Genomic DNA, 27,730 nt, shown 5'->3' with positions numbered 1-27,730 from the left:
CCAATGTCAACCCTAGCCACTGTGCCCTGGGGCACATACCTGTCTGCATACCTGTCTGGAGTTTATTGGCCCCAGCACAGGACAAAAGATTGTGGATGAATTCCCCGGGGAAGACTGATGCTCTGCCTGTAAGCAGTCTTTAATCGCATATAGCTCTTTATCTAGGGGTGAGGCCTTGTGAGATCTCCAGCTAGGTTCTCCTTCCTTCTCAAATCTACATATCAGACAACAGTACAGCATAACCACCTTCTCCACACCTCTCTGCCTAGACCTTCATATCCATGTCCTCAAATGCCCTCAAACACCATTATACTCTCTTGCATCTCAAAGATATCTGTAGACTTTTCTCTTGTACTCCCAAGAAGTCTTCTCCATGTGTGTTTCTGTTACAGAACCTCTTATATCTCCCTCTTCTCCCAACGTCCTCCAATCCCTGATATATCCCCCCACTTCTCTTTCTTATTACATTGTCTTCTCAGTTCAATTGAATGTGTCCTATGGAAACCATACTATATGCTAATGGCTGTAGAAGAGATGAATGAAATGATGAATAAAAGCGACGCTCTCTGGGCAATTATAGACTAGTGTGTGGGAAGGGAGCAGCCACTACATCCCAGGAGGACTAGGAGTGGGGGTGAGGGGACCAAATGGGGATAACAAAGTGCTTTGAGTGTAGAGAGGAAGGCTAACCAGCAAAGGGTCACCAAGCATCAGGTGAGCAATGTGTAAACTGAGAACTAAAGGAGAGCTTTTCTAGACAAAGCAGGAGCTCCAGGCCAAGAGAATCGGGGCTGTAAAGATCTTCTGCTGAAGGAGTGTGTGGCAGGCTTGAGAAGCTGAAAGGAAGAGGTGGCAAGTGTCTTTGAGGGAGAGAGACAATCAGTGTGGCGCACTAGAACATTCAGTGGTACTGTAGTCAGAGCTGACAGAGGGCCACAAACAGGAAGCTGTAGCTTTGTCTAGGCAGGAGACACTGGCAATAAAGGCAGGGAGTGGAAACCAGCTGGAAGAATGAAAAAGCTATAGGTGGGAGACAGGATGAGAAGGACTTCCAGATGAGGTGAGCAGAGGAAATTAAATCAAGGCCAACTTTGAGGTTTTGGGCTTAAGAAACCAGCTTTTTCAAATACAGAATCATGAAGGAGGACTGGTTTTAGTTCAAAGAGGAATTAAGGGCATAATTTTGGGCCAGTCATGGTTGCACTTACCTGTAATCCTACCCCTTGAGAGGCTGAGGCAGCGAACGGTGAGCCAGAGGTCTATCTGGGCTACATAGTAAGATTACCTCTCAACAAAAAGGGACATGATTTGAGGCACAAGGAGCCACTAAGAAGATACCAGTACAGAGAGATGTAAAGCTCAGAAAAATTGGAACTGATGGTGTGGAAGCCATCCAATTGCAGAGGGTAACTGAGACCATTCAGGACACGGAAGGCGTCCGAGAGTGGGAATGCAGAATCAGAGGAAACAGCTTGAGCCAGGCTCTTGAGAAACACCCAAATTTTATCAATAAATGTAGTTATTTGACAATTTCAGGCACGTATATAACACATTCCAACTATTTCCTCCACCCCCTCTTACTTCCCTCCCACTCTTGCTAGAAACGTCCACCTTTTAAAACAATTTTAGAAGTATTACAAAAGTAACCTTGGGCCATACGTATATTAGGCAAGCAGTTTGCCAATTATATAACCTCACACCCCTAAAATATTTTGAAATATTTAATTGGCAGGTAACATGCAACACAGTGTGATGTTTTGATGTATGTGTGCAGTGTGTAATCATTATATTAGGATAACTGATATGACCATAACCCCAAAGGAGTCTTTAAAATTCCTCTTTATTTTATTATTTCATGTGAATAGATGTATGTCTATGCACCATATGTGTATAGTGCCTTTGGAGGCCAAAGGAGGCATCGAACTCCCTGTAACTGTTGTTATAGATGGTTGTAAGCAGCCAGGTATATGCTGGGAATCAAACCAGGGTCCAGTGCAAAAGCAGCCAGTGCTCTTAACATCCAAGGCACCTCCCCAGCCCCACCTGAAATAATTCTTACTTACTTGTATGGGAAACATTCAATATCTTCCTCAATAGCTGTTTTAAAATACTAATTGTTGTCAAGCCTAAGTAACCTATGAACATGGTACATTAGAAGCTATACAACTGCGCCCGGGTCCCCATTAATCATTGACTCCCCATTGCCCTCATTCCATGTCCTTCTGAGGCTCTGACAATCACTCTTCGGCTCTCTAATCTTGTAAAACACCAATTCTTACTGTCTGAAAGAGGAGAAGGAGCCAGGGAAAAAGGAGTTCAAGAGGTAGGGTGAAGAACCATGGGGGTGTTGTGTCAGAAGCCAAGAAGGGTATATCATGAGGATACTTATGAGGTTACAGGAAGCTGTAAGGATGTAAGGGAAGCTAAGGCCTCAAAAGTAGCCACTGGGTTTTTTGACATGGGGTCACTGGTGACAAGAAAGTCTTGGTTTGGTGGAATGATCAGGTAGCACTATCTCAAATCTTTCCCGACACAGACCCGCCGACTCTTCCCAGAGTCCTTTTGTCCTTATCCCTGCCTCAAGTTGCTGTTGTTTGTCCTTCTAGATTCCTTTAATCTTGTTTCCTTCTTGTTGTTCTGTGAATTATTGTTATCTGAGACATTGTCTCTGTAGTCCAGGTTAACTTGAAATTCACCATGTACCACAGGTTGGCCCTGAAGCCATGGCAATCCCACATTAGCCTCTGATTATAAGGATCGTGGGCACACGCCATGCCCAGCTTTATGCCATGCTTCATAGAACCCCTGGCTTCCTGCACGTTAGGCAAACGGTCTGCTTATTAAGCTATATCCCCAGCTCTAGACTTCTCTTTCTTTCACACCATCTCGTCCCTCTCCAAGACCTTGCTTTATCTAGATGACTTCCATCCTCTTCCTCAAACACTGCTCTCACCGCTTCCGCCCTCTTCTCCTCCTCTCCTTTCAGACCTTCCTTCCGCCCCCACTTCGTTCTCATACTCACTCTTCTCCTTAGCCAGTGCCTGCTCTCCCCCTTTCCTCTGCATTCTTCTCCATCCTCTCCCGAGATAGGCTGGCTGGATCTCAGCCGGGGGTCTCAGCAGAATCACCACTAAGATCCCTCGCAACCTCAAAACCCAGGGCTTATTTTTTTTTTCTTTTTCCTTCAAATCACTGGTTTTGATTTTTTTTTCATTTAAATCACTGCTTGGCCCATTTCTATCTAACCTCTTCTAGGCTAATTCTCACATATTAATTTAGCCCATTTCTAATCATCTGTGTTGTGCCCCTAGGTGTGCTTACTGGGAAGATTCTAGCCTATGTCCATCCTGGGTCGGAGCTTCATAGCATGCGTCTGCCTAGGATATCATCTCTAGGAGTGAGTGGTGCAAAGGAAACAAACTCTTCAGACCCGGACCCTGAGCGGCTTCGTGGGAGAAAACAATGGGAAAGTGCCTTGTCTTTGTTCCTTTGAAATTTGACCAGGATTCCCCATTTCCTGATGTAGTCTTTGCCAAGTGCAAATTCTGATTTATCCACTAGAGGCCGCTGTTTGTTACAATCAAACCCGGCTCCCCTGTTGGAGCAACCTGCAGACTTCAGGGAAGAAAAATCAGCTCTCTCACCCAGGGTGCGTACCGGCCACCTGCAAGGACATTGCTTATCAAGAAGAGGGAGATACAGCGAATCATCAAAGAAAAAAAAAAAAAACCCCAGGGCTTATACACTTTGTCAGGGGGTCACCAGGATCTGTCAGTGCCGACCTGTGTGAAACATTGTTAGAACCTAGTCCTTGAATGCTTGCCAACACAGTAACCACATCCTCATCCGCCCTGGCGCCTGCCCGTAAGATTTCTGCCTTTTCCTATCCTCAGTTGTCCAGTATCATTGAGAGCTGATAAGCTGCCCCAGCACCACGAAGTCAAACATCTTGCTTCCAGCCAGCATTTTTGAAGTGTCAAAACACTTTCAGATTCATTAGTCTGGGCTTGAAGAGTCAGTAAGCTTACTGACCTTAGCTTGTCCCAGCCTGCCAAGGGGGACAATCCTGAAGAGTCTCTTGGGCAGGCATATTTGGCGGGGTGGGGGTGGGGGGTCAGTGTCCCATTCATACCTGCAAGGCAGGGATGGGCCATCTTAGGAAAGACGATGAATTCTGCTAGGCAACAAATCTGTTTGCTTTGATATTACTTTAAAAAAAAAAAACCAAACACCTAAAGTACACTGATTCAGAATCCAAGTCCAGAGTGGGCCAGGTTTAGTACTCGGGGGTGCTTCTGCTCTGTGTTAGCTCAGTGAGAGCATGCGTGAAAAAGTCTCAGCACAGTGGTCTGCAGAGTGGTCCCTGACCTGAAGACCATTTCTATATGGGATTCTCTGGGAATCACAGTGTGTCCGCCCAAAAGTTTACTCAACCAGACACCTAGATACCAGGTCTAACTCACCTTGAGTTGCTAGGTAGTTTCTTCTTTCACCTCACTGGGCTTACGTTTCTTCGTTGGAGACATCAGCAGCCATCTTAGTTTCTTAATATATATTGTGTTAGCCCTTCCAAGTGAACACTCTCTAGGCAAGTAATTCTAGGCCTAGGGATTTGTTGCAGTTATATGGAAGGGTGAGTTTTCTTCTTTTTACTAGCAAAAAAAAATGGTATATGACAAAATATCTGTTTATGGTTAAGAAATCATTTTACATGATGGACCGCATCGCAGGTATTGGAGAGTTTCAAAAGCGCTGATTTTTAATTGGTACAGGAACAGTCCATGGTGCAGTCTTTAGAAAAGATGAAGTGTACAGTGAATTTGAGGCTAGCCTGGGCTACATAGATAACCTGTCACAATTTTTAAAAAGGGGGGGGGATGATTGTGTTCCACTTGATGAGGAACCCTAATCATTGCACTGTACAGAACTTTTAAGGGTGCTCAAATGGCATAGCATTTAGTACTTCTGTGTTTGGTGGTGGGGTGTAAGAGGCCTATTATCATGGTAGCCTTGTCAGGCTCACTGTGCAGGATATGCTCTGAGCCCACAGGGACTGCATCTGTAATCTCTCTTGGTAAGAGAAAAGATATTATTTTTCTAGGAGGGACAAAGAAAAGAAAGGAGGAAGGAGAGAAGACAAGAGAGAGAGAGACTACCCTCATATAGTCAGCTTTCTTTCTTTCTTTCTTTCTTTCTTTCTTTCTTTCTTTCTTTCTTTCTTTCTTTCTTTCTTTCTTTCTTTCTTTCTTTCTTTCTGTAGAGTTCAGGTCTCATATAGCTCAACTGCTCTCAAACTTTCTGAACTGCCTGCCTCCACCTCCCATATGCCGGGGTTACAGGCCGGGGCTCCATGCCCAGTTTTATCGGTACTGAGAATCAAACCAAGCTCTCTATCAGCTGACCTACATTCCCTAGCCCAGAGGGAATATGTTTAAAAAGAGATGCTTATGTCTCTCCCTTTGACTATCAAACTGTTGAAAAAATCACAGAAAGAATTAAAATTCCCCAGGAATCCCATGCTGGGAGAAGGACAAGGGGGGGGGCCTGGTTGGGGATGGGCAAGGGTGGAGCCTGTTGGGAAAGAAGCCTTGTCCAGGCAAAGGAGGAACTTGCTTCCCAGGAAGAAATTGCACATGAGGTATCAGACCACCTTGCAGGCCAGAGGGACGCTAGAGATACAGACAATCAAAAATGGGCAGAAGTGCCCCATGGCCAGGATTGCTCAATCACTGCACACCTTCCTTCCACAGAAACCTAATCCTCAGGTCAACACCCTGAAGATGAACTTGCAGGATCCCTGAGCCCTTTTATTTATTATTCTTCCCAAAGTCCTCGTATTGCATGAATCTCAATTTTTCTGCTTTTTGCTATTACTTGGGTCTTTGACGTAGTACAGGCAATGGTTTGCTGGGTCTGCAAGAGCCCAGGTTTTCACCCTAAAAATTCTGATAACAAATCTCTGATATGCATGTTTTCCCTTGGAAAGTTGGCCTTGGAGGCAAAGTAGGGCTGGGAGCCTTACCAAAGAGCCACCATGAGTTAAAGAGTCCCTGGAGGCCTGGCAGCATAGAACTGTCGTGCCAGGCCACTTGGGCCCTAGTCCACCCAGGACTGTTTATGAGGGTTACTTCCTGCTGAGCCTTGAGGCTGCAAGCCAGGGACACCTAATGGGCATAATAGAACACCCTTCTCTTCCCTCCCCCAAAGCAGGAATGTTCCAAATTCCTCCTTGGCCCCAATCCCCCTCCCCAAAGGTTTCCCCTGGGCTCACAGAGGTCCACCACACAAAAGCGCAGCTGGAGTTTTTGACAGGGTAAACATAAAACCCACCAAACATTTTTGAAAGAGTACCTCAATTTTTTCCAGCCTCCAGGGGTTTAATTCTCATCTGTAAGAAGGCTTAGACTTACAGGTGGATTTTTGCAAAGCTGTGGCTAACAATTAGAAATCCCTTACACAGTCTGTGGCCCCTTGAAACCAGTTTGCCTTCCTCAGGACCCAGGCCTCAGTCCCCAGGGCCATCTCTTCAGCGGACCTCTTCAAAAGAACAGCTTCTCTGTAAGTATCCTGACGTGGGCGCTGTCCTTCAGGGTCACTTAGCTGGACAATTTCAAACCTCGTTGCACTCACTGGAGCCCATGATGGAGTCAGGTGGGCTACCTTGGGATGCGGAGAGGAGATGGAAGTGGGCACATGGGTTGGCGCTATGTGCTGTCTTCAAGTTGTAACACACTTTGCCGTCTTTTAAGGTGAAGGGCCAGAAGATCCTTTCTTCAGACCAGCTCATATGAAATGAAGGAACCCGGGAGAATACAGGAGGAAGGGGGCTGGATCTTTCCCTTTGCCGGACCACAGGGGGTTTAGCAGGATGGGAAGCAACAATGCCCTCCTGGGCATAAGAGCTTGAGGGGCAACACAAGGTGGGTTCCCCTGTGAGTCTCCTTTCAAGCCCCTCAATCTCTTTCCATGAATGCCCCCATCTCAGACACTGTTCTTTTCAAGTGTTCTAAAAATAGAGTTGGAGCCAAAACACTCACAGCACCTATAGGTAGGGAGACAGTGGTGGGGCTTTTTGTCTCACAAATCCTTCCTTTTTGCTTTGAACTATGTGTGCTTTTACTTTGGTGATCTGGACAAAAATAAACTTCTTTTTAAAGGAATTTATAAAATCCCTTACTCTAGGTGTAATTCCCATAGCTGTCATCTATCGGCTCATCCAGAAAGGTTGAGCCCTTGGGATGTGGGAGTAGGGTACAGGGGAGAGAGAAATGGTCTCAGATTCCTCTGAGGAGCTGTGATATCAAGGGATGGAGACACGAGGATGACCGTCAAACAGGCTTTGATGGCTTCCATTCTTAACAGAGGCTGCATCAGGTCCTTCCTTGAGCCAGAGACTCTCATGGTCCTGCCACACCTATGTTTCTGAGCGTATCTTCCATAGAGACACACTAGGCACCATAGATGGGGAGACTATCAAGGCAACTGCCCTGGCGAGAAGGAGTTAAGTCAGGCGTGACCCTCTTAATCCTCTCCTGCAGTTCCAATCCCTCCCCTAAGGAAGATTAGGTAAAGGGTCAGGGGGAACTTTCTTGGTCAGCTTTTGGCCATGGAGGATGCTGGCTTCACTCCCAGGAGCCGAATTCAGCTAGCAAGGCCTAGAGTCTCTGAATCCTCAAGGTAGGTGGTACCTGACTTTCAGAAGGACCTCTGAAAGAAAGGTTTCTTTTAAAGCCTTTTGCTTCAAATAGCAGCTTCCTAGTCTTCTGTGTATGTAAAAATGGCCTCCTCTCTTCACTACCTAATTCTACTGATGAACAAAGTCAGGCATAAGAAACTCGGAGGATTTCCTCAGCAGGTTGTAGGTACCACTGAGACAAGCGACTAGAATTCTGGACACCCGGGGAAGGATCCTTCATCTTCACGGTGTCTGTCCTCAGTTCTCCTGCTCACCATAGATGAATCCAGCCGGGCTCACCGCACCACCCAATCATGGGCTAGTTTGTCAACTTTGTCTTCCTGACCGGAAGGAAGAAATAACTCCCAGGGAGACACTTTTTCCATTTGAACAAACTCCTACAGTGTCCCTTCCTCCCACTCGCTAAGCACGATGACAAGTCCCTCTCTGAAGATCCAGCCTTCGGGTAGGGCATGTTCTTGGCTGCACTCCAGATGCTTCCTCTCACGAAAACTAAGTCAGGCCTGGCTCTCAGGAGAGCTTATCCTCTTGGAGAACCTTTGATTTTCTTGGAGAACCTGAGGGTTGTTGTTTTGGTTATGGTTGCTTGTTTTTGAGATGGAGTCTTGCTGTGTAGCTGACATGGACTCAGAACTCCCCATGTAGCCCGCGCTGGCCTCTCACTCGCCACAAGTGAGTGTTGGAATTACAGGTATCTGCCACCATGCCTGGCTCAAGCTTTGCTCTGTTGCCATCCCGAGAAAGCTGGGGGTCCAAGCATCTTCTCTGAGAGCCAGTAGTTATTTCTCAACAAAATATTTAAGGTACTTCTCCACCCATCTGCATGTTTGAAAGGAAGGGACAAGGAATGGAGGAAGGTCCAAGAATAATTCTCAGAAATGGATGATTCTAATACTGAAGGATAATAAGCAAGTCTCCAGGCAAATGGTAGATGCCAAGGCTTGGACACAAAGGCAGATGCTCAGATACAGCTGAATTGGTGTGCACAGGTATGTGCACACACATGACGAGGGAGGTCAGTCTAAAGGCATAAGGCATGAAATGGGAGGTTAATGGTTAGAGATGAAACTCAAGAGAAAAGTATGAAGTCAGATGATAGAAAACCTTCCCTGGTTTCCTAGGAGACTGAACCTTCTCTCGAAAGGAATCAAAAGTTTCCTAAGTCTTTTAAGAATGACAAGGGGCAGCATGACAGCTACGACTGCCTGGATTTACACTTTAGAAAGCCTTCATGACTAGCTTGATAGCTGATTGCAGGGGCAGGGTTGAAGTGGAATTAGCGAGACCAATCTAGCCTATGTGATTTCCAGTAGACAAGAGATGTTGGCTGTGTGGACTAAATTAAGGTTTGGGCAGTGGAGAGGGCAAAATAGATACGCTTGTGTTTTATTTTGAAGGTATATCTGGCAAGACTTCATACGATTACATGTCAAGAAAACACAAGGAAGTCAATTGTGGTGGCTCATTCTTATAATCCCAGAATTCAGAGGCTAAAGAGGAAGGGTTGTTACAAGTTCAAAGTCAGTCTGGGCTATATAGCAAGATACTATCTCAGAAAGGAGAACAAAAAGAAAGAAAACAGAAAGATAGAAAAATCAAGGCTTGCTGCCTTGGGTTTCTGGATGGAGGATTATACTACTGAGACAGGGCATACTGTGTGAGGAACAGTTTGAGGATGGAAAAAAGTGGGCAGAGACTTCAGCTTTGTGTGTGTTGAGTTTGGGGTGCCATTAATATATTAATACATTTGTGGGTGGCCATTCCAAATGCAGCTGTCTAGACAAAGCTTGAATTCAAAAGCAAGATCTATGGGAGAGGTATGAATTTAACAGCCATTGTCAAGCTAAGGCAAGATAATTTACTGGGAGTCTGAAGTCAGCCTGGGCTATGTAGTGAGTATCAAAGCCAGCTACAGCACCATTTAGAAGTCCTGTCTTTAAAAAGAGAGGAAGAAGACTGGCGGCACTGGAAGCACTATAGGAAACAAGGGAGATGTCAGAAGGCGAGAGGCAAGGGAAGATGGCAGATAGACGAATGTTAGACGTTAGAATCAGGAAATGATTAACTTTGTTGAGAGCACTCTCGGTGGAGAGCAAACGGCAGAAGCAAGGCGACAGCAGAGAAGTGTGTGCAAAGGTCAATTGGTGGCAGTGATATTCATGGGGTTAAGAAGGCCGGCTGAAAGAGAAAGGTCAAGATTGACAGTAATAGCTGCATAATAAAGGGGCAGTAGTGGGGAAGGGTGCTTTTAAAAGTGTTGAAAATGTGAACTATTCACCGGGAAGATGCTTACGTCGGAGCCTTGCTGAGATGTGCCTCTGAGACCTGGATAGGCACTGTTGTGACTAGAGGAGCAAAAGAAAACCAGTGCCAGGAAAGGACTAGCCCCTTGTCGTAGCTGTGCATGGCAAAGTTTGCTACATGGGCGCTGGCACCTGCCTTGCTTTGCACAGACACCGCTATCACAGCAGCGCTGATGGACAGGGCTACCAAGGCTGTGTCTTCCGCTGCGAAAGCATGTCACAAGTCTAGCATGCTTTTCCCCTTCAACTGAACAGGCAAGATAGTCAACAAATGAAGGGAGGGAGGGAGGAAAAGACAGAGGAGCGCCACTGTATTTCTCCATCTTGTCCTCCTCTAGGTATCCCGTCTTCTTCAGATCCCCTTCATTCTCTCGCGGGCAACATCTTGGTAATCCTTTCTCTGCAATGTTCACGGACTCATTATAGTCTCCCGGGGCCCTTGAAACCTGCTTACTGTTTTTATTCTTTCATTAAGCGGCTAGGCGAGCTGGTGCAAACTTGTAATCCCAGCATTTAGGAGATAAAGGTAGGAGCCCAAGGGCAACCTGGATTACATAGCAAGTACCAGACCGGTAGGGTCACAGAGAAAGACCCAGTCTCTGTTTTTTCCCCCCAAAAGCATGTTTAAACAGTTATTTAGGGTTAAGGCACTGTGTAAGGCGTATGAAGTACAGACATAAATAAGAGACCATTGCTACCATCAAGTACCTCCCATACAAGCAGAGAAAAATGAATTTAAGCAGGAAATTACAATATAACACAAGTATGTCATGACCTTAGTTTTCTTGCCTATTATGCAGTAGAGAGTATTCGTGTATCTATCATGAAATGGTTAATAATTAATCAACACATAAAGTGCTTATAATAGTCTCATGAGAAACACTATATATCCTGGCACAATGGTGCATGCCTGTATTCCTATCACTTGGATGGCTGAGGTAAGAAGACCACATGTTTGAGGCTAGTTCGGGCTACACAGTGGGTTCCAGGCAGGTCTGGCCTAAATAGTGAAATGCTGTCTCAAAACAAAACAAAAACTAACGAAAAGGAAGCAATAAGTAGTATGTGCGTTGTTGTAATTACTGCCGTTATGGTGATGATGGAAGTACATGAATATAAGGTACTAAAATAATATAAAAGAGAGTCCTGGAGAGATGCTTCAGTGGTGAATGGCATTGAATGTTCTTCCAGAGGACCCAGGTTCAAATCTCAGCACCTACACATTGGCTTATAACCATCTATAACCCTAGTTCCAGGGAATCCAATGCCCTCTTTTGGTACCCTGCACATATGGGCACACAGACATTTCACAAGGCAAGACATTTACATACATAAAAAAAATCTTCAGAGAAAATATAGAAGAGGGGCACTGGACCATGTCTAGAATGAAAGAGATCCAAGCCAAGTCCTCAAGACATTCCTTACAGTACAGCCTGTGCTCAGACGTGGGAGCAAAACACCACATGGCATGACGGAAGTGCGGAGAGCAATTTAGCTCAGCCACAGTGTGGAGTATGAGCGGGTGAATAGCAAGAGGACAATCCTGGGGCTCATGGAGTGCAAACAAATTTGGATTTTTTTTCCCTTTGGGCAATAGTGGGTCACTGGAATGTCTTAAGAGTAGTGACTTGTTGTGAAAGCATGAAGACTCGAGTTCAGAGAAATGTAAAAAAATCTGGATGTGGAGGTGTGTTCACTCAGAGTGGGAGAGGAGGAGGAAGATTGCAAGGCTTCACTTGCCAGCCAAAACAACAAGCTCCAGGTTCAGCGAGAAGAACAGCTCAAAAAAAAAAAAATTAAAAAAAGGCAGAGGGTGAGGATGTAGCTCAGTGGGTAAAGGCACTTGCGGCCAAGTCTAACAGCTTGCATTTGATACCGTAACTCACATGGTGGAAGAAGAGAACCAACGCCCCACAAGTTGTCCTCTGACCTCCACATGCATGCACATGTATGCATAGATGCATGATAAAATAAATTACCAAAAACTCAAAACATGCTGGGCCGTGGTGGTGCACGCCCTTAATCCCAGCACTCGGGAAGCAGAGGTAGGTGAATCGCTGTGAGTTCAAGGCCAGCCTGGTCTACAAGAGCAAGTTCCAGGACAGACAAGGATACACAGAGAAACCCTGTCTCGAAAAAACTGAAAAGAAAAAAATCAAAACATAAGATGGAGAAAAATCAAGAAAATACCTGAAGTCAATGTCTAGTCTCCATCGGTCTATGCGTCAAGTGGCATCCCTCTTCCCACCCTGTGAATATTTATTTGTGTGTGTGTCCACACACCTACATGTCGGCACATGTAGACACACACTCAAATGACTTCTTCAGATTAATGTGCTGAAAGATCACCATGGCAACCATATGGAGACTAAATCGGAAGAGAGGGCTGCAAGTAAGAGCAACCACAAAACTACTGTTTCCCGAGGCGAGGAAGGTAGAATGCTGAAGTCCTGCACTAGAAAGCACTGGTGGGGATGAGAAGCGAGAGTCACACATTCCAAGTAGCTCAGAAGACAGAACTAGCAGAGCTTCATAGTTGTGCAAGGGTAAACAGGAGCAGGGTGTCAAGGTTCACTCCTAGGATACTGGTCTGGATGGGGAGGGTTACCATTTGGTAACAATATGAAACCCAGGCAAGAACTGATCAGGAGGTACGGGGTGGGGGTGCTGTGTTCTTTTGAAGATGTCAAATGAGGTTGTCAGGAGATTTTCCATGCTCCCACTGAGCTAAATCCCAATCCTCCCGGAATTTTTTTATTAGAAGATCCCTTTGCCTGTGCTGACTATTGGAAGAGTTTCCACAGAAAATTCAGATTTGGATAGGGAAGAGATTAGGTAACCGAGTAGATGTGCTTGCTTATTTCTAGAGTTTTAATTCAGGAAAGAATGGATCCCTGAGCAACGGGAGAGATTTTAAAACATTTGCTTGTTCTAGTTTATATGTATGTGTGTGTGTGTGTGTGTGTGTGTGTGTGTGTGTGTGTGTGTGTGTCTGTGCTTTGCCTGTATGTAGTCTATGTGTCACGTGTGTGCCAGCACCTGCAGGCCAGAAAAGCGAATCGGACCTAGAGCTGGAGTTACAGACAGTTATGAGCCCCCACGTAGATGCTGGGAATTGAACCTAGGTCCTCTGGAAGAGCTACTAGTGCTCTTAACCACTGAGCTACTTCTCTAGCCCCGACCCCCAGATTTTTGGAGGAAGGTGGAGATGGAGTAGCAATGCTGTATTGGGTTGAAAAATCAGTGGGCTGAACAGTCTTGCAGAAGGTGGGGGGAGGTGTGTGACCTTTGTACCTTGAGCCTTGGACAAGAGTGAGAAAGCTGCTAATGCTGCAAAATCCCATCTGTCACTGAATGCCCGCTTACTACCTCTTGTGAAGCCCACTAACCCGGGAGCAGTTTTTTTTCCCTCCTCTTTTTCTGCTGTCTCTGACAAACCAGGGACTTGGAGGACTCCTAGGACCTGGAACAGCTTTTCTCTAGAGACCTCCCATGTCATTTGAGAGGATGGCCATGGGATCATCTGTTCGGAGTGGAGACAGGAAATAGCCAGTGTCCTATACCTTTGGGGACCCTTATCCTACCTTGCAGGGAGGGATAGATCTGGACAAGGCTAGAAAGACCTGATCGCTCAGAGAATGGACAGGAAGCTTTGCTGCTCACCCTGATCTGCCCTGGAAGTACATTATTGCCTTAGGCAAAATGATTCTGGGCTAAGCCAGTACCCTTTTTAGTCCCTTGGCTATTAGCAGCTGCTAGCAGGCTGGAGTCCAAAGCCACATTCTAAGACTTGTTCCACACGATCCAGTCTCCTGGAGTTTGGCCTCAGACTGCATTTGAGGGGCCCTGTGGTGCAGTTGCTTGGCAATATGTTAAATAGCAGGCCTTGGAGACTAGCAGTGGCATTAACACAGCACAAGTGCTCTTGCCATCACTACCTTCTTGGAAAGCAGCCACCTGTCTGGCCCCTGCCTTTGTTTGACTGCCAACGTAAAGCATGTGCCTACGCAGGAGGTGATGACATTTTGGCTCTACCTCCAAAGTTTTTTTTTTTCCTTTCTCATGTGTTATTTTTAAAGATAACAAAGGTCAAAAGGCATCCAGCGTTTTCTGGTTTCTCATAAGCTTCTGGTCAATATTTAATCTGGTTTATGGTGGTTTTTTTTTTTAAGGTTTTCTAGATGCCTTCTTGAGCCTGCTTGTGGCCACCCACAGACACTTGTAAGAAGGAAAGAAGTCAGCTTGCCAGAGACACTGTGAAATGAGGGATTAGAGTCCGGGACCCAAGAAACAAGAGCAGCAGACAAAAGACGAGCGAACGGGCTCCGAAGAGACTTATATTGAGAGGTCTGCCATGGCCTCCCTTGGCGTCCAACTGGTGGGTTACATCCTAGGCCTTTTGGGTCTCTTAGGCACATCGATTGCCATGCTGCTTCCCAACTGGCGAACAAGTTCTTATGTTGGTGCCAGCATTGTGACAGCCGTTGGCTTTTCCAAGGGCCTCTGGATGGAGTGTGCTACGCACAGTACGGGCATCACCCAGTGTGATATCTACAGTACTCTTCTAGGACTTCCTGCAGACATCCAGGCTGCCCAGGCCATGATGGTGACATCCAGTGCTATGTCCTCACTGGCTTGCATTATCTCTGTGGTGGGCATGAGATGCACAGTGTTCTGCCAGGAATCTCGAGCTAAGGACAGAGTGGCTGTTGTGGGTGGAGTTTTCTTCATCCTCGGCGGCATCCTGGGTTTTATCCCAGTTGCCTGGAATCTTCACAGCATCCTTCGGGACTTCTACTCACCACTGGTTCCTGATAGCATGAAATTCGAGATTGGAGAGGCTCTTTACTTGGGCATTATTTCAGCCCTGTTCTCCCTGGTGGCTGGAGTCATCCTCTGCTTTTCCTGCTCTTCTCAGGGGAATCGTACCAACTACTATGATGGCTACCAGGCCCAGCCTCTTGCTACTAGGAGCTCTCCAAGGCCTAGCCAACAGCCCAAAGCCAAGAGTGAGTTCAACTCCTACAGCTTGACTGGGTATGTGTGAAGAACCAGGGGCCAGAGCTAGGGGTGGGCTGGGGTGGGGTCTGGGACTGCAAAAACAAATAGTGGACAATGTCCCGAGGGTCGCAGGCAAGGGATATTGCCACTGAATCGTGTGTAAGGTGCTGCTGAGGATAGATCAACTTTGGCTATTGGATGGAGTGAAGGCAGAGACGGGGACTGGTGTGACAGTGTGGAGATGGAATTGCCAAGGACACTCACCAAGCCAGCCTTTCTAGTTCCCTTACCTTGCCTCACTAAGGCACCTCTGTACCTTGAATGCTCAATCTAGAACCACTTTTGGCTAAACCCAGAGATGCCTTCTGATCTTTGGTTTACCTGGAAATCTATGCCCCTAACCCACTAATCATAACCCACTGATTGAACGTCTGTGATCAGAAGACCTTCTGCCTCTGGCTAATGTTGGCTCTTAACTCAATCGCTGGGGGACAGAGAGAAGAAAAAGTGGTGGCTTCTGTGAGCATGGCTCTAGCTCCCTTCTCAAACCTCCATCCCAAGAAATAGACTGATCAGAAGCAGGCCCTGAGGCCTCTCTCCCACTTTTGTTATGAATGTAACCGCGTCCAGACCGGGCTGTGAATGAACTGAAGGAAAGCTATCTAATGGCATCCAGCAGAAAGCAAGCGGGTGCAGGATGGGAGGCCGCCTGGGACCACCAAACAATCAGAATCACTTCCTGCAAGAAAGCACAAGGCTGCAGCACTCTGACTCCACGGAGGCATGGTCAAGAAGCTGCAGTTAACAACTACCACCCGAGCCACCTGCCGCCCTCTGGGGTGTCTGGTCTAACCTCCTGGCTAAGACACAAGACTTGGAGCCCCAGACAAAGGTTTCCTTGGGGACAGTAAACCAGTTTTTCTAGAACTAGATACTACGCCTTAACCCTGGCCAAGAAAGAATAAGGACTTCGGTATCTAAGAAGCTGGGTGGACATTGATAGTGGCTGTTGTATGTGCTCCTACTGTTTCATAGAGGAAGCCCTATCAGAAACTTCAGACTTAACGGAAAAGGAACCCTTCGTTCGGGTCTATACCCAGAGCACTACAGAGCCTTTGAAAGACCATAGCGCCAGATAAGTTGTTGGTCACTTTTAATATTCATGTCGTCACCCATCAGAAGGTATTTTGGCAGGTATGCAAGGTCTCCAGGGTGGACATCTATGACCTGAGTGATAGGTGAACTGCCGTCTGGGATTGTGCTTGAGGTGGGGGGACAGAGCATGCTTCTCAGCTGAACTGTTTCGCTTTCAAGGTCTTAAAAAAGCTCCATTTCCCCTGTGATAGGTGAGGACCAGAAACAGACTTTTCCCCCACCAGCCTATTATCACCAGCTTCAGAAGATGCCCAGCACACCTCGTCCAAACCTCAGTGCCAGCCAGGGAGGCCCGTCTATGAGGTTTCCTCCACCATGTCTTTCTTTTTTCTACCGTGTTACCTATGTTCAAGCTGTTTTACTGACCTGGAAGCCATTTCCTCTTCACATCCCCATGCTTGGAGAACTTGCTCGGCATCATTTCCTTCAATGAGCCTTCTCGGACCACTCCTTCCTGCTCGTACGGCTCCCTCCTCAAATTCCCCAATATATAAATCACTTATTAGTCATAATTTTGATTGATAACTAGATAGTCCTCGAATGTGCACGTGTGTGTGTGTTGTGTGTGTGTGTGTGTGTGTGTGTGTGTGTGTGTGTGTGTGTGTGTGTGTCTGTCTGTCTGATATCAAAAGTTCACTGTAAGTACTCGAGGGCCGTTGTTATATCTTCGACCTGTCTGTATGTATACCCAAGAGTGTCACAGTGCTGGGCACACACAAGATGATCAATAAATGCTTGTTGATTGAGCAATTGTTTTATTGACTAAAAAGGGTTAAGACAGGGCGCATGTGGTGGAAAGGAATTGGGTTAGGAGGGGCAGGTGGGGGGCTGTTTCTCTGTGCACAAGGGTGCACAGAAAATTCTAGATTTTGAGAATACAACCAGACTAGATGACAAGACTCCCAAAAAAGAAATGAAGTCTTCATCTTGCCCAGGCCTTGTTCTTTCTCAAAAACTTAATTGGAGTTGGTTATTAAATGGTCATGTGCCTATTTCCTCTCATTCTCCAACCGACGAACATGAGGAAGCTGAACCTGACCTGATTACCTCCATTTGCCATATAGGAAAATGAAGACCCAAACAAGTAAAGGTTTCCCCAGGGCTACATAGCTGGAGTTAGTGGCCTAGTCTCTTGACTCTGAAAATAGGACCCTGCTGATCCAACAATTTTCACAGCCAATAAGAACAGCCTTCCAGAAATTCCCATGTAGTTTAAAGAAATTTACTTAGGGCCTGCAAAGGAGCAATGAGACTTGCAGGCTCCCCTGTTCACCCAGGAAGGTGATCTTGGGAAGTGGGAATTCATAAAGCATTACTGCTTGCTGCTCCTACCATGCTAGCTGTCTCAGCAGGGGGTGCCAGGTTGTCATCTAAGATCCAGTATCTCAGTTCTAAATCCTCTAACTCTGGGGAAGTTAGGGATTCCAATGATTTGACTTTATAAGGCAACAACAAAGCCCATGAAGAAGGGATACAACACTAAAAGTAGTGGGGCCCTATGAGTACGGCTTTGCCAGTCCTTGAACTTAGTAGTGGGCATCCGCATATAGCAGCTGGTTATTACAAATGCCAGCCTTGCACGACTGAAGTGGACCCTCTTTGGTGCACAGGATTGAAGACAGCATCCAAGTCCATTTAGAAGGAAGGTCAGGGTAAAGGAGGACCCGCTGCATGGTAAGAAGTCATCTCTTGTCTGGTACCAGAATTCCCTGTGCTTGACTTGGGACAAATGGAGGCTGAAAGATGGGTTAGCTTTGACGACTCTTCCTTGATGGCTCCTGAGTATGGCTGGCTCTGATTACCCACCATGTGACAATCAAGGCATTTTCATCCTCTCAAACACCTCAGGGCAGTAGGTTTTTCACAGGAGATGAAATGGAGGACCAAGGAGGTGAATAAAGCCTCTGAGTTTCCAGGGTCAGAATCTGGATAGAAGCTTGGCAACTATTCCCATGGTAACATGGATCTGTGATTCTAATCCAAGAAGCTATGTGAGGGTATTGTTCTTCACATTTGAAGACTCCTGCTCTCTGGTTGCCATGGCCTACAAGAGTTCATGAGGGAAGTGAGCCAACTACTTGCCCTTTGTTTAGGATGTCCTGGTGTCTCCCATAGGCTTTCTTTTCTTCTTTTTTCTTTTCCTTCCTTCCTTTCTTCCTTCCTTCCTTCCTTCCTTCCTTCCTTCCTTCCTTCCTTCCTTCCTCCCTCCCTCCCTCCCTCCCTCCCTTCCTCCCTCCCTCCCTTCCTTCCTTTTCTTTCTTTCTTTCTTCTTTCCTTTCTTTTGCTCTTTCTTTCCAAGACAGTGTTTCTCCATAGCTTTGCTTGTCCTGGAACTTGCTCTGTAGACCAGGCTGGCCTCGAATTCACAGAGATCCACCTGTCTCTGCCTCCTGAGTGCTGGGATTAATGGGGTGCACCACCACTGCCCAGCCCTACAGCCTTTTTAAATCAAGAAAGTTTAAATGGGAGGAATTAAAAGTTCATCCTCGGCTAGGAAAATCACAGCCCACCTGGGAAAAAGCCATGGGTCCCTTTGGTTGGTTGAGCAAGGAAAGTCTTGCTCTGAATGGCTTCCTAGAAATGTCCTGAGTCCTGGTCCAAACTGAACAGTTTCCAGCTCCTTCATTGCCCTGCCATCCATCATAAAGTAATTTAGATTAACCATAGGCTGAGGGCATAGTAAAGGCCATTGTGTTAATGCCCCCGCCTCATGGCTCTGGACCTTGTACAAAGAGAGATGTTTTTGGCCTCTTTCTTTCCTCTGATACTAGAATGACTCATGTTTTCCCCTCTTTGGGCCCTAGTGACCCATTCTTGTGTGATCATTAATGGAGGTGGGGAGACCGAAACTGCCTTCTTAGTGGAAAGGCAAGTCCCATTCTAAGCCCTTAATCCAGTCAAAGACTCATTCAAAACTGTCCAGCCTCTGAGCCAGCCAGTCAGCCAGGCCACACTGCCTGAACTTGTATTCCGTGTAAAATGTGCCAAGTCAGGGCTCTGAGGGCGACAGGAATGAACGGTGGAGGAAGTCGACAGGCAGCTTAGGTGGGAAGAGAAGTCATGCACACATAACTTTAGTACAAAGCAGAACAGACTGTCCCCGACGAGATGGGGGGGGGGTGCCTAAGATCACAGGTGTCAGGAACAAATATTTATGTAAATCCTCTTCAATCCCAAGCCATTTGAAATAAGGATCCAACACTATTTGAGCCTGGGAAGGTTGAAGGATGATTGAATAACCAAGCCTATTTCTTCCAGCTGAAAGTTCTACGGGAGCTTGGGAAAGAGAATGAAGAGCCATGCTGAGGAGGAAATAGGGCTTCGCTGCATTGGTAAGCCATTAACCTCCAGAGTTGTTCTCACCAGACCCTCTGCAGGGCTCCAAGAGAAGGAGTGACCCTGGGGCTCACGGGGCTCCACCTGCCCTCCACTCTCTCCTTCCTTTAGGTAGTTCTTCGGAGATTTCTGGGACAGCAGCAGAGTAAATCCAGGTATCCTGGGCCCTCTTGTCTCTAGGGTATAAACGCAGTGTTGGAGGAGTGGTATGGGTCTTACATAGGAGGGGTAAATGAGGCTTTGCAGGACCAATTGCTTCCTCTCTCCGGATGAGCTGAGGATCTTTTTATGCCTGTAATGGATGCCTGCCCTGACCACAGAGGCCAGACTGTAAAGTGTGTATCTTTCTCCTCAGCTGGCTGAAGCCTGGCCCTCGCCGAGCCTGGTCCCTCCAAGCGGCTCCCTGGCTTTGAGGAGACCTAGTGTTATCTCAAGAAGGAAAGGAACTTCAAACAGGAAGTCCAGCGGGTTATCTCTCTCTTCTGCCCTGAGTGGTAGTTCATTTAGTTGTGGTGTGATTGCTGATAAAGGATTAGCAGGTGGCTATCAGGTACACTGCTAGGGAGACCCTGATCTGACCACGCCCGCTTCCTCCCACAGCTGACCACACTTCTGGGAACCCAGACTCTCTCTCACCATTTTCTGTTGCAAGAGTCAATGCCCTAGATGACAAGCAGGGCTTTGACAAAGCAGGAAACATGGTACAAAGGCACATTCTCCCGTCCTTTTGAGGAGAGAGTTGCTGCTTTTTTTTTTTTGTTACCCCTGAAGTCCCGTTTCTTCACAATGACCCTCTTGTCACTTCACAAGCCACCCAGGAGGGCTTTGAAGAAGTCCACACACACTCATGATCTTGCAGAGAGAGAACACTAAGAGCATTTGTATACTTACTAGACCTGGATGGAGGTGGGGGTTCCTTGGACTTTCCGCAGGACAGGGAACCCTGACTGCTTTTCGGGCTGAGGGGGGGGGGGGGACTTAATTGGGGGAGGGGGAGGGAATTGGGAGGCGGTGGCGGGGAAGAGACAGAAATCTTTAATAAATAAATAAATTAAATTAAAAAAAAAGAGTGTGTGGGGGGGGGGAGGAGGAAAGTGGGAGATGGGGAGGAGTGGAAATTTTCAATAAAAACATAAATTTTTAAAAAAAGAGCGCAGAGGTAGCAAGGTGTCACATTACATGGCAAATGAGTGGCCTGGCAAGCACACCATTTATTCGCACTTACCACTCTGAGATGCCTAAAACACTCCAGCAAGAGCCGCTGGAGACAAAGGGCAGCAGTACAGAGAGAAAAGGCTCCTTGTAACTTTGCCTGAGTTTGCTTGGGGGAATGGGATGAAAGAAGATGGAGTAGCAGCTCCCACAAAAGACTAGCTGATGACACTGTGAACACCCCAGTCCCCTCATTTAAAGGCACCGAAGAGCTTGGTTTAAAGATCAAGTACCTTTTCTGGGAAGAGAAACACATTCAGCCACAGATCAGCCATTGACAACAGACACTGCACTCGTTTTTTCGGTTTGGTCCTGAAAGGAGCCAGGAGAGTCCACTTAAAAACAAAACAGAACTCCAACAGTAACGGGGAAACACTGGGGAGCAGGAGCCTTTTTTTTTTTTTTTTTGAACAATGCACACATCCTTGAAATAGATGAACCAGCAGCTTCAGAGGTGAGAATAGCAGAGAAATAAGAAAAAGGCAGACAGGGTAAGCAAGGGGGTGCTCTCCTGCCGTTGGCATTCCAGGACATCGCACGTGGTTAATTTTACTCTTCTTTGTGTAATAATAAACCAGTATGTTCTCAAGTGTCACTTTTTCACTCCCGAGACATGCCCAACTCAGCACAGTCTGGGAAGGGGGGTTCAAAGAAGCCAGAGAGCACACTCCAGGCAGAGGCCAACAAGTCCAAGACCTCCCGGAGTGTAGGAATAGGATCCCAATGACTGTTTTGATATCAGGAAAGCTGCCAAGGAACAGTCTGAGTGAAAAACCCAGTCAAGAGGAAATGAATTTCCAGGTTGTTAGGAGAGATATTCGTTACACAAGCGAGCGATTTCCGATCATGAGGGCAGTTAAACATTGTGTGTGATTTGGGACCACTCCTATCAGTGTGGGCTGCCTTTAGCCTTTCTTACTGAAGGGAGAAAGACTAGACTGGTTATGTGGAGCAACTGTCAAATAGCTAGGCTTCTGGAGTCAGGCAAACCTCGAGTTAGATTTTTTTTTCTTAACATTTTGAGAAAAACATGTCAATCCTCTACATTGGTTTTCTTGTCTGTAAAATAGAACAACCCCACACTTTAGCACAGTCTTGGCATACAGTAAATTCAAAATGGTTAACTGATATCTAAACAGAAATGGGGACCTAAAAGCTGTATCTGTATTGGTGTTCCTAGGGGGAGACACACACACACACACACACACACACACACACACACACACACACACACACGTTATAGTTTCTTGTCCACGCTGACTTCAACTCCCTGTCTCCTTATGCAGCTGAAGATAGCGTTGATTGAACTTCTGATCTTTCTGCCTCTACTCCCCAAGCATTCAGGTCAAAGAATGGCCACCGCTACCAAGCCTGTTTCATATGGTGCTGGGAATCAGTGAAGGCCTTTGCTGCACGCCAGGCATTAACCAAAGTGCATTTTCTTTAAAAAAAAATGTATTATGGCAATTTATCCCCCCACCCCCATGCCTGCCATTTGGGTTCTGGGAATTTCACAAGTTATTAGGATTAGCAGCAGGTGCCTTTACCCACTAAGCTATGTCACTGGGTCACCCAAGTGCATTTTCTACCATGGATATGAATTTAATTTCAACAAGTTGTCTTTTCAAGGTCAAAACTTTTCAAGATTCTTTCCCAAAGTTTAATTTGCCTGAAGATCTTGGGTAAGTTTCTATTTGTAAGGTTCTATCAACAGAACAATCTGGAAAAGAAATCTATAGTAATAGATTTTACTTTACTTGTAAGAATCTGGGGTGGGCCTGGCAGTGATGCGCACGCCTTTAATCCCAGCACTCGGGAGACAGAGGCAGTCATATCTCTGTGAGTTCGAGGCCAGCCTGGTCTGCAGAGCAAGTTTCAGGACAGGCTCCAAAGATACACTTTCTCTCTCTCTCTCTCAGAGAGAGGGGGGGGGGGAGGGAGGGAGGGAGGGGGGAGGGAGGGAGAGAGAGAGAGGGGGGAGGGAGGGAGGAAGGGAGGGGGAGGGAGGGAGGGAGAGAGAGAGAGAGAGAGAGAGAGAGAGAGAGAGAGAGAGAGAGAGAGAGATGTAGTGGTGGAGTGGAAGAAAACTAAGCACTCACTGTATCCCACTGCTAGAGGAGACCCCAGTCCTCATGCACAACAGACTGGGGCTAATTTCCTGAACTTACAGATTGCTTAGGAGATTTCAACAGCCACTTTCTAATTCAGAACCTCCCAAAGTTCTTTGGGATACAAAGTACTTCAAGCTGGATGTTCACTTTAACCCTTGTGCTACCTTCCATCTTCCCGTATCCCTGCTACCATAATGTGATTATTTATACTACTCCCAAATAACTGGGACATGCTCTCCTCATTCTGCACCTTCCAATTCTTTAGACTTTCAGGGCTCATCTGGATGAGTAGATGTGGGGAGCTGGGCACCTTTTCTTATTCTTCTCTTAAGTTATCATCTATGGCTTTCAGAAAACAATGGGCAGATGTGAAGAATGTGTTTTGCATGCAGATGTGAAGAATGTGTTTTGCATGCAGAAAGCAATGAAAGCATTTGTACAACATTATCGAAAAGAGGGCTGGGGGTTTATGGCGATTCACACCAAAATGCTGAGTTACAAAACTTTTGTCTTTAGATTTTTTTCCATCACAAAACTGGGTGGGGTTTATAGTTCACCAGTAACATGTATATTTAGCGTGCACAAAGCCCCACCTCAATATTCAGGGCCAATGAATAAAATTAAATTGCTACTCATGTCTCATCTATGAACTACTTTTTGTATACCCAGGGCTATGAGGTCAGTTCTTACAACTATTTAGTTTATTATCCAAACATGTGCCTTTATTTGTGAGACCCGATCTCACTGTGCAGTCAACACTGGCCTTGACTATGGATCTTTGTGCCTCAGCCTCTTGAGTGCTGGGCTGACGAACAACTCACCCCGACTTTTTTTTAAAGATCCACTTTGTTATCAGTTATGTGCATGCAGCTGTCTGCAGAGCCAGACTAGGGTTCAGACCTCCTGGGGCAAAAGCTGGAGGCAGTTGGGAGCTCCCCAGTACGGGTGCTGGGAACTGAACCTCTGCAAGAGCAGCAAGCTCTCTTAATCACCGAGAGATCTCTCCAGCTCGCGCTGACTTCTGAATCAGAACTCATGGTTCCCGATATAAATCATGAGGTAGGGTGGTCCTCGTGAAATGTGCCAGTCTTTAGGGGAACTTGTACTTGCCTTTGCCTGACCTTACACAGAGAATCCTCGAGAAGAGTGTTATAGTTCACTCCTAATGTAGTGCTACAGGAAGGGGCTTTAGTTCACAGCACAGGGTTCTGAAACATGTTTTACCTCGAGATTGTCCTGGGAACTAAGAACGCAGCCTCTTCCTCTAAATTGTTAGGTCAGACAATGTGTAAGCAGGGCAAACAGACCTTCCTGAACTCTGGTGCCACAGGTTCACTGGTCTGGTTATCACAGGTGCTCTTTTGTTCATCCAATAACACACACGTGGAACTCGCTTCCTCGAAGCCTGCTCTATTCTTAGCTTTTGGATAACTCTCTCTCTTTTTTTTAACAGCTGAAACGAACCACCATCACTTGAAAAGACTGAAGAGTAATTCTTAGAATTTTTTCTGTTTAGTTCTTACTCGCAAGATCTGGTCTGTACGGTAGTCTCCTGGTTAAATTTTGTACTTCTCAGTATTTATTCAGATTGTTTGTGTAAAGACCACCCATCTCCCTTTTCTTTTTCATAGTTGAATTATTCATACTGAAGAGTCACTAAAGAGAAACACCAGGCTGCTCACAACAAGCCCACTCCTATAGCCTGAAGCACCTACTGTGTTAGCCTTTCATTTTAAGAGCTTAACACCCAGGATTGTTATCTACCTCACTCACACTGATTTATATACCCTCCTCAATGAATGGGAAATTGTTTTAGATCAGAGGTGGAGATATGAAGAAAACACAATTCTATCATTAAACCATTCATTGCTTCTTTACTATATCCCAGGTACTAGGATAAGGAGTAGGATACAGTGGTTAGCAAACCAGTATGGCCTTATAGAACTTACTGAAACAGGTATATAAAAACAGTGCGTGTTAGATTCACCACTGGGTATCACTCAGCACATAGCAGGCACTCCAAAGTTTGTTGAATGAATGAAAATGGCTAAGTATATAAGCTTTGCTATGAGCTGGAAACAAACAAGGAAACTGTGGCAAGATAATATGGTAGAAATAGAGAAAAATGCAAGGCATATCTAGGAAGAAGATAGAAGCAAGAAGAGTGAACCATGGCAAGACTGGAAACACAGCATTGCAGTTGGACAAAATGGGGAGAGAACATCTCAGGAGAAGGCATCATCTAGATGAGGGCTCTGAGCTTAAGCGAGAGCTTGGTATGTTTCAGCTGGAAGCCAAGTGTGGGGGGGAGCGGGGAGGAGGGGGGATGTAAAGAGGTAAGTGATGGAAGATCACTGAGACCAACGTAAGAGGTAAGCAGGGGTCTTGTAGGACATTGTAATGGGGGGGGTGATTTTACTCTAAATCAAATGGGAAGCGAATGAGAAGTGACTTATTGCCTTAAGCAGAGTCACATGATTTGATTTGTATTTTCGTTTTTAAAAACACACTCTTTCTAACGATAGAACAATTAATTGTGAGCACAAGAGAGTTCCCACAGTCTCTTGTTAGTTGTTATGATCCAAGCGAAGGAAGGATGGGAGTTTAGACTAAGGGCTGTTGTGGTAAAAGCGAGTAGAGTAAAGATTATACACTGGCAATAGAAACAACAGACATGTTGACAGACTGGATGCAGGGAATGAGAAGAGGAATTAAGGATGAACTTCCAGGTTTCTAGCTTAAGCAACTGGGTGGGAGGAGGTGCCATTTCCTAACATGAAGAACTGTGGGGGAGAAGTCCTGGGGTATGGCGGCTGTTTATTCTTAGGCATGATTTTCTTGAAATGTCTGTGAGCTATGTAAGTGTAAATGTCAAGTAGGCAGTTGAATATCAATCTGGAGCTTTCTAATAGGAAGTTTATGACACAAGTCTTATAAGTGGCACAAGGCTTAACACGTCCAAAGAAAAATTTCATGCCTTCCTGGGCTAGAGGAATCTTCAGAAATAAGTTGGCATTAGAACCAAAGAGAAAGATGATTAAGAACATTTCAGGAGTGGACTAGGAAAGGCAGAGGACAAAAATCCGAAGGTACATTTAGAAATCGAAAAGCAGCTCAACGTGGATGGAAGAGAGCTTTGTATTTGGCTTGTTGGAAGATGGGTGTACAGAAGAGGGTACCCCAGACAACACAGGGCTTGAGAACCACGCTAAAGAATTTGTATAACATTTTGTGGGGCAAAAGTGAGTAATAGCCAGTTTTTGTTCAGAGACATGACCTGATAAGATGTTAAGAGCTGTTTAGTGATATTAAGAAGTGCCTACCGAGGAATGGGAATAGGAGATGAAGGAGGCCAATTAAGAATCGATTTCAATTGTCAAGAAGTGAGATAATAAGCACCTACATGCTAACTGACAAGTAAAGGGAAATATTTGTAAGGAGATTTATGTTAACCTCAGAGGAAAGCCAGGAGGAGGCACCTCTGTTTTTTTTCATTGTTAGTACCTGTTTTGATACTAGATCACGGCCTTCTGGTAAGGATGGGCAATACTCCAGTCTTTCCACAGTGATATTTAACATGAATTCAAGGTGTACAGGACTGTTTATCTAGGATGGGTCACCTTTCAAAGTGTATTGTCTGGAACTAGAGAATCCTTTTATTGCAGTGAGGTCACAGAATGTATCAGAGGGCAGAGTACCAGAGTAGCCTCTGAGGTTAGCTGACAGTGTGCCATGTTTCCAGAAGGAAACACCATGGAAAACTGCTGACATACAGGTAGGAGGTCTTGTAGGACATTTGTAAAAGGTTTGAATTTTACCATAAGTGTCTGTATGGTATCAAGGTAACCAGGTAAGAAAGCAAAGGCTCTGCCACTGGAGCAGAGAGACTAACACAGGGTGGGTGCCGGCTGGAAGAAAAATTGTGAGTTCAAAGCCCATGGGCAGACAGGACACGAACCGGGGAGTTTGTACAGACAGGAAGCACCGCGTAAAGATGAGTTAAGTTTTCAATCTTTTCCCCTCTAGAGTTCCATTATCTGCCTCCCCCCACACATCCAACAAACGGCTACACAGGCTGAACTTTCCATTCACTGAAATTCCTCCTTGCCTGGGCTCCCATTCATAGTATTCGGATTTGTGCTAAACCCCCACCCTTCCCCGTCCCCATCTGACAAACAAGTATCACTGAGAAAATAATTGCATGTGATCCTTCTCTTGTTAATAAGCCCATTGAGACAACCGAGGTCTTAGATATACTGATGCAAATGTCGGAAACAGAAGATAATTAATACAGCCTGCTAGAGCTGCGGTGAGATAGAGTGGTAGGAGCACGGGTATGTTTGGGTACCATTCTAATGGGGAAGCCTGGCTATGGCCTCATCATATTCTCCACAGACTCCCAGGAACATTTATTTATGATGGGCCTCCCTTCAAAGGAGGGTAAGGTATCCTTGGGACAGTCCTCTGAAATAAATCTACTGAGGAAAACAGAATGACTACCCCAAGTGTTTTGTTTATACTAGGGAATCCTTTTACTGCTGGTGGATTCTGCCTTCCTGTTATTATTCCTATCCTCTGCATCCTAGTTTTCAATGCAGACATACACACATACATAGGTGTATGTGTGTATGTATAGATATACATATATGTATGTATACTTATATGTGTATATAATATATATATATATTATATTATACCATCACTGTTCAGCGTATTTTCAGGAGTACTTGCAGACTATATACTACATAAATATAATAAAGCAATGGATTCATAAAATACCTTCTTTTCATGAGTATCACTCTGAATAGCCTAGAAATTATGCAGTTACACTACAAGGGATAGCAACTAAATCTTTCTAATCTAGAAATATTTTTTTGATACCTGGAATTTAACAATGTAGTGATACATAAATTGTG

The 27,730-nt window shown here is 45.7% G+C and overlaps 1 protein-coding gene across 1 annotated transcript; it reads left to right on the top strand.

Moving 5' to 3' along the window:
• Nucleotides 1-14,213: 14,213 nt before the first annotated feature.
• On the top strand, nt 14,214-16,905 carry LOC121437012 (claudin-2). The gene has a single exon (XM_041636891.1). It carries the CDS (start codon nt 14,354-14,356, stop codon nt 15,044-15,046), a length of 693 nt encoding a protein of 230 aa, XP_041492825.1. The 5' UTR covers nt 14,214-14,353; the 3' UTR covers nt 15,047-16,905.
• Nucleotides 16,906-27,730: the final 10,825 nt, after the last annotated feature.

This window comes from Microtus oregoni, unplaced genomic scaffold (assembly GCF_018167655.1).
Source record: "Microtus oregoni isolate MIOR12 unplaced genomic scaffold, Mior012 000050F_022, whole genome shotgun sequence".
Lineage (NCBI taxonomy): Eukaryota > Metazoa > Chordata > Mammalia > Rodentia > Cricetidae > Microtus > Microtus oregoni.
This window is presented reverse-complemented; position numbering and strand designations above follow the sequence as displayed.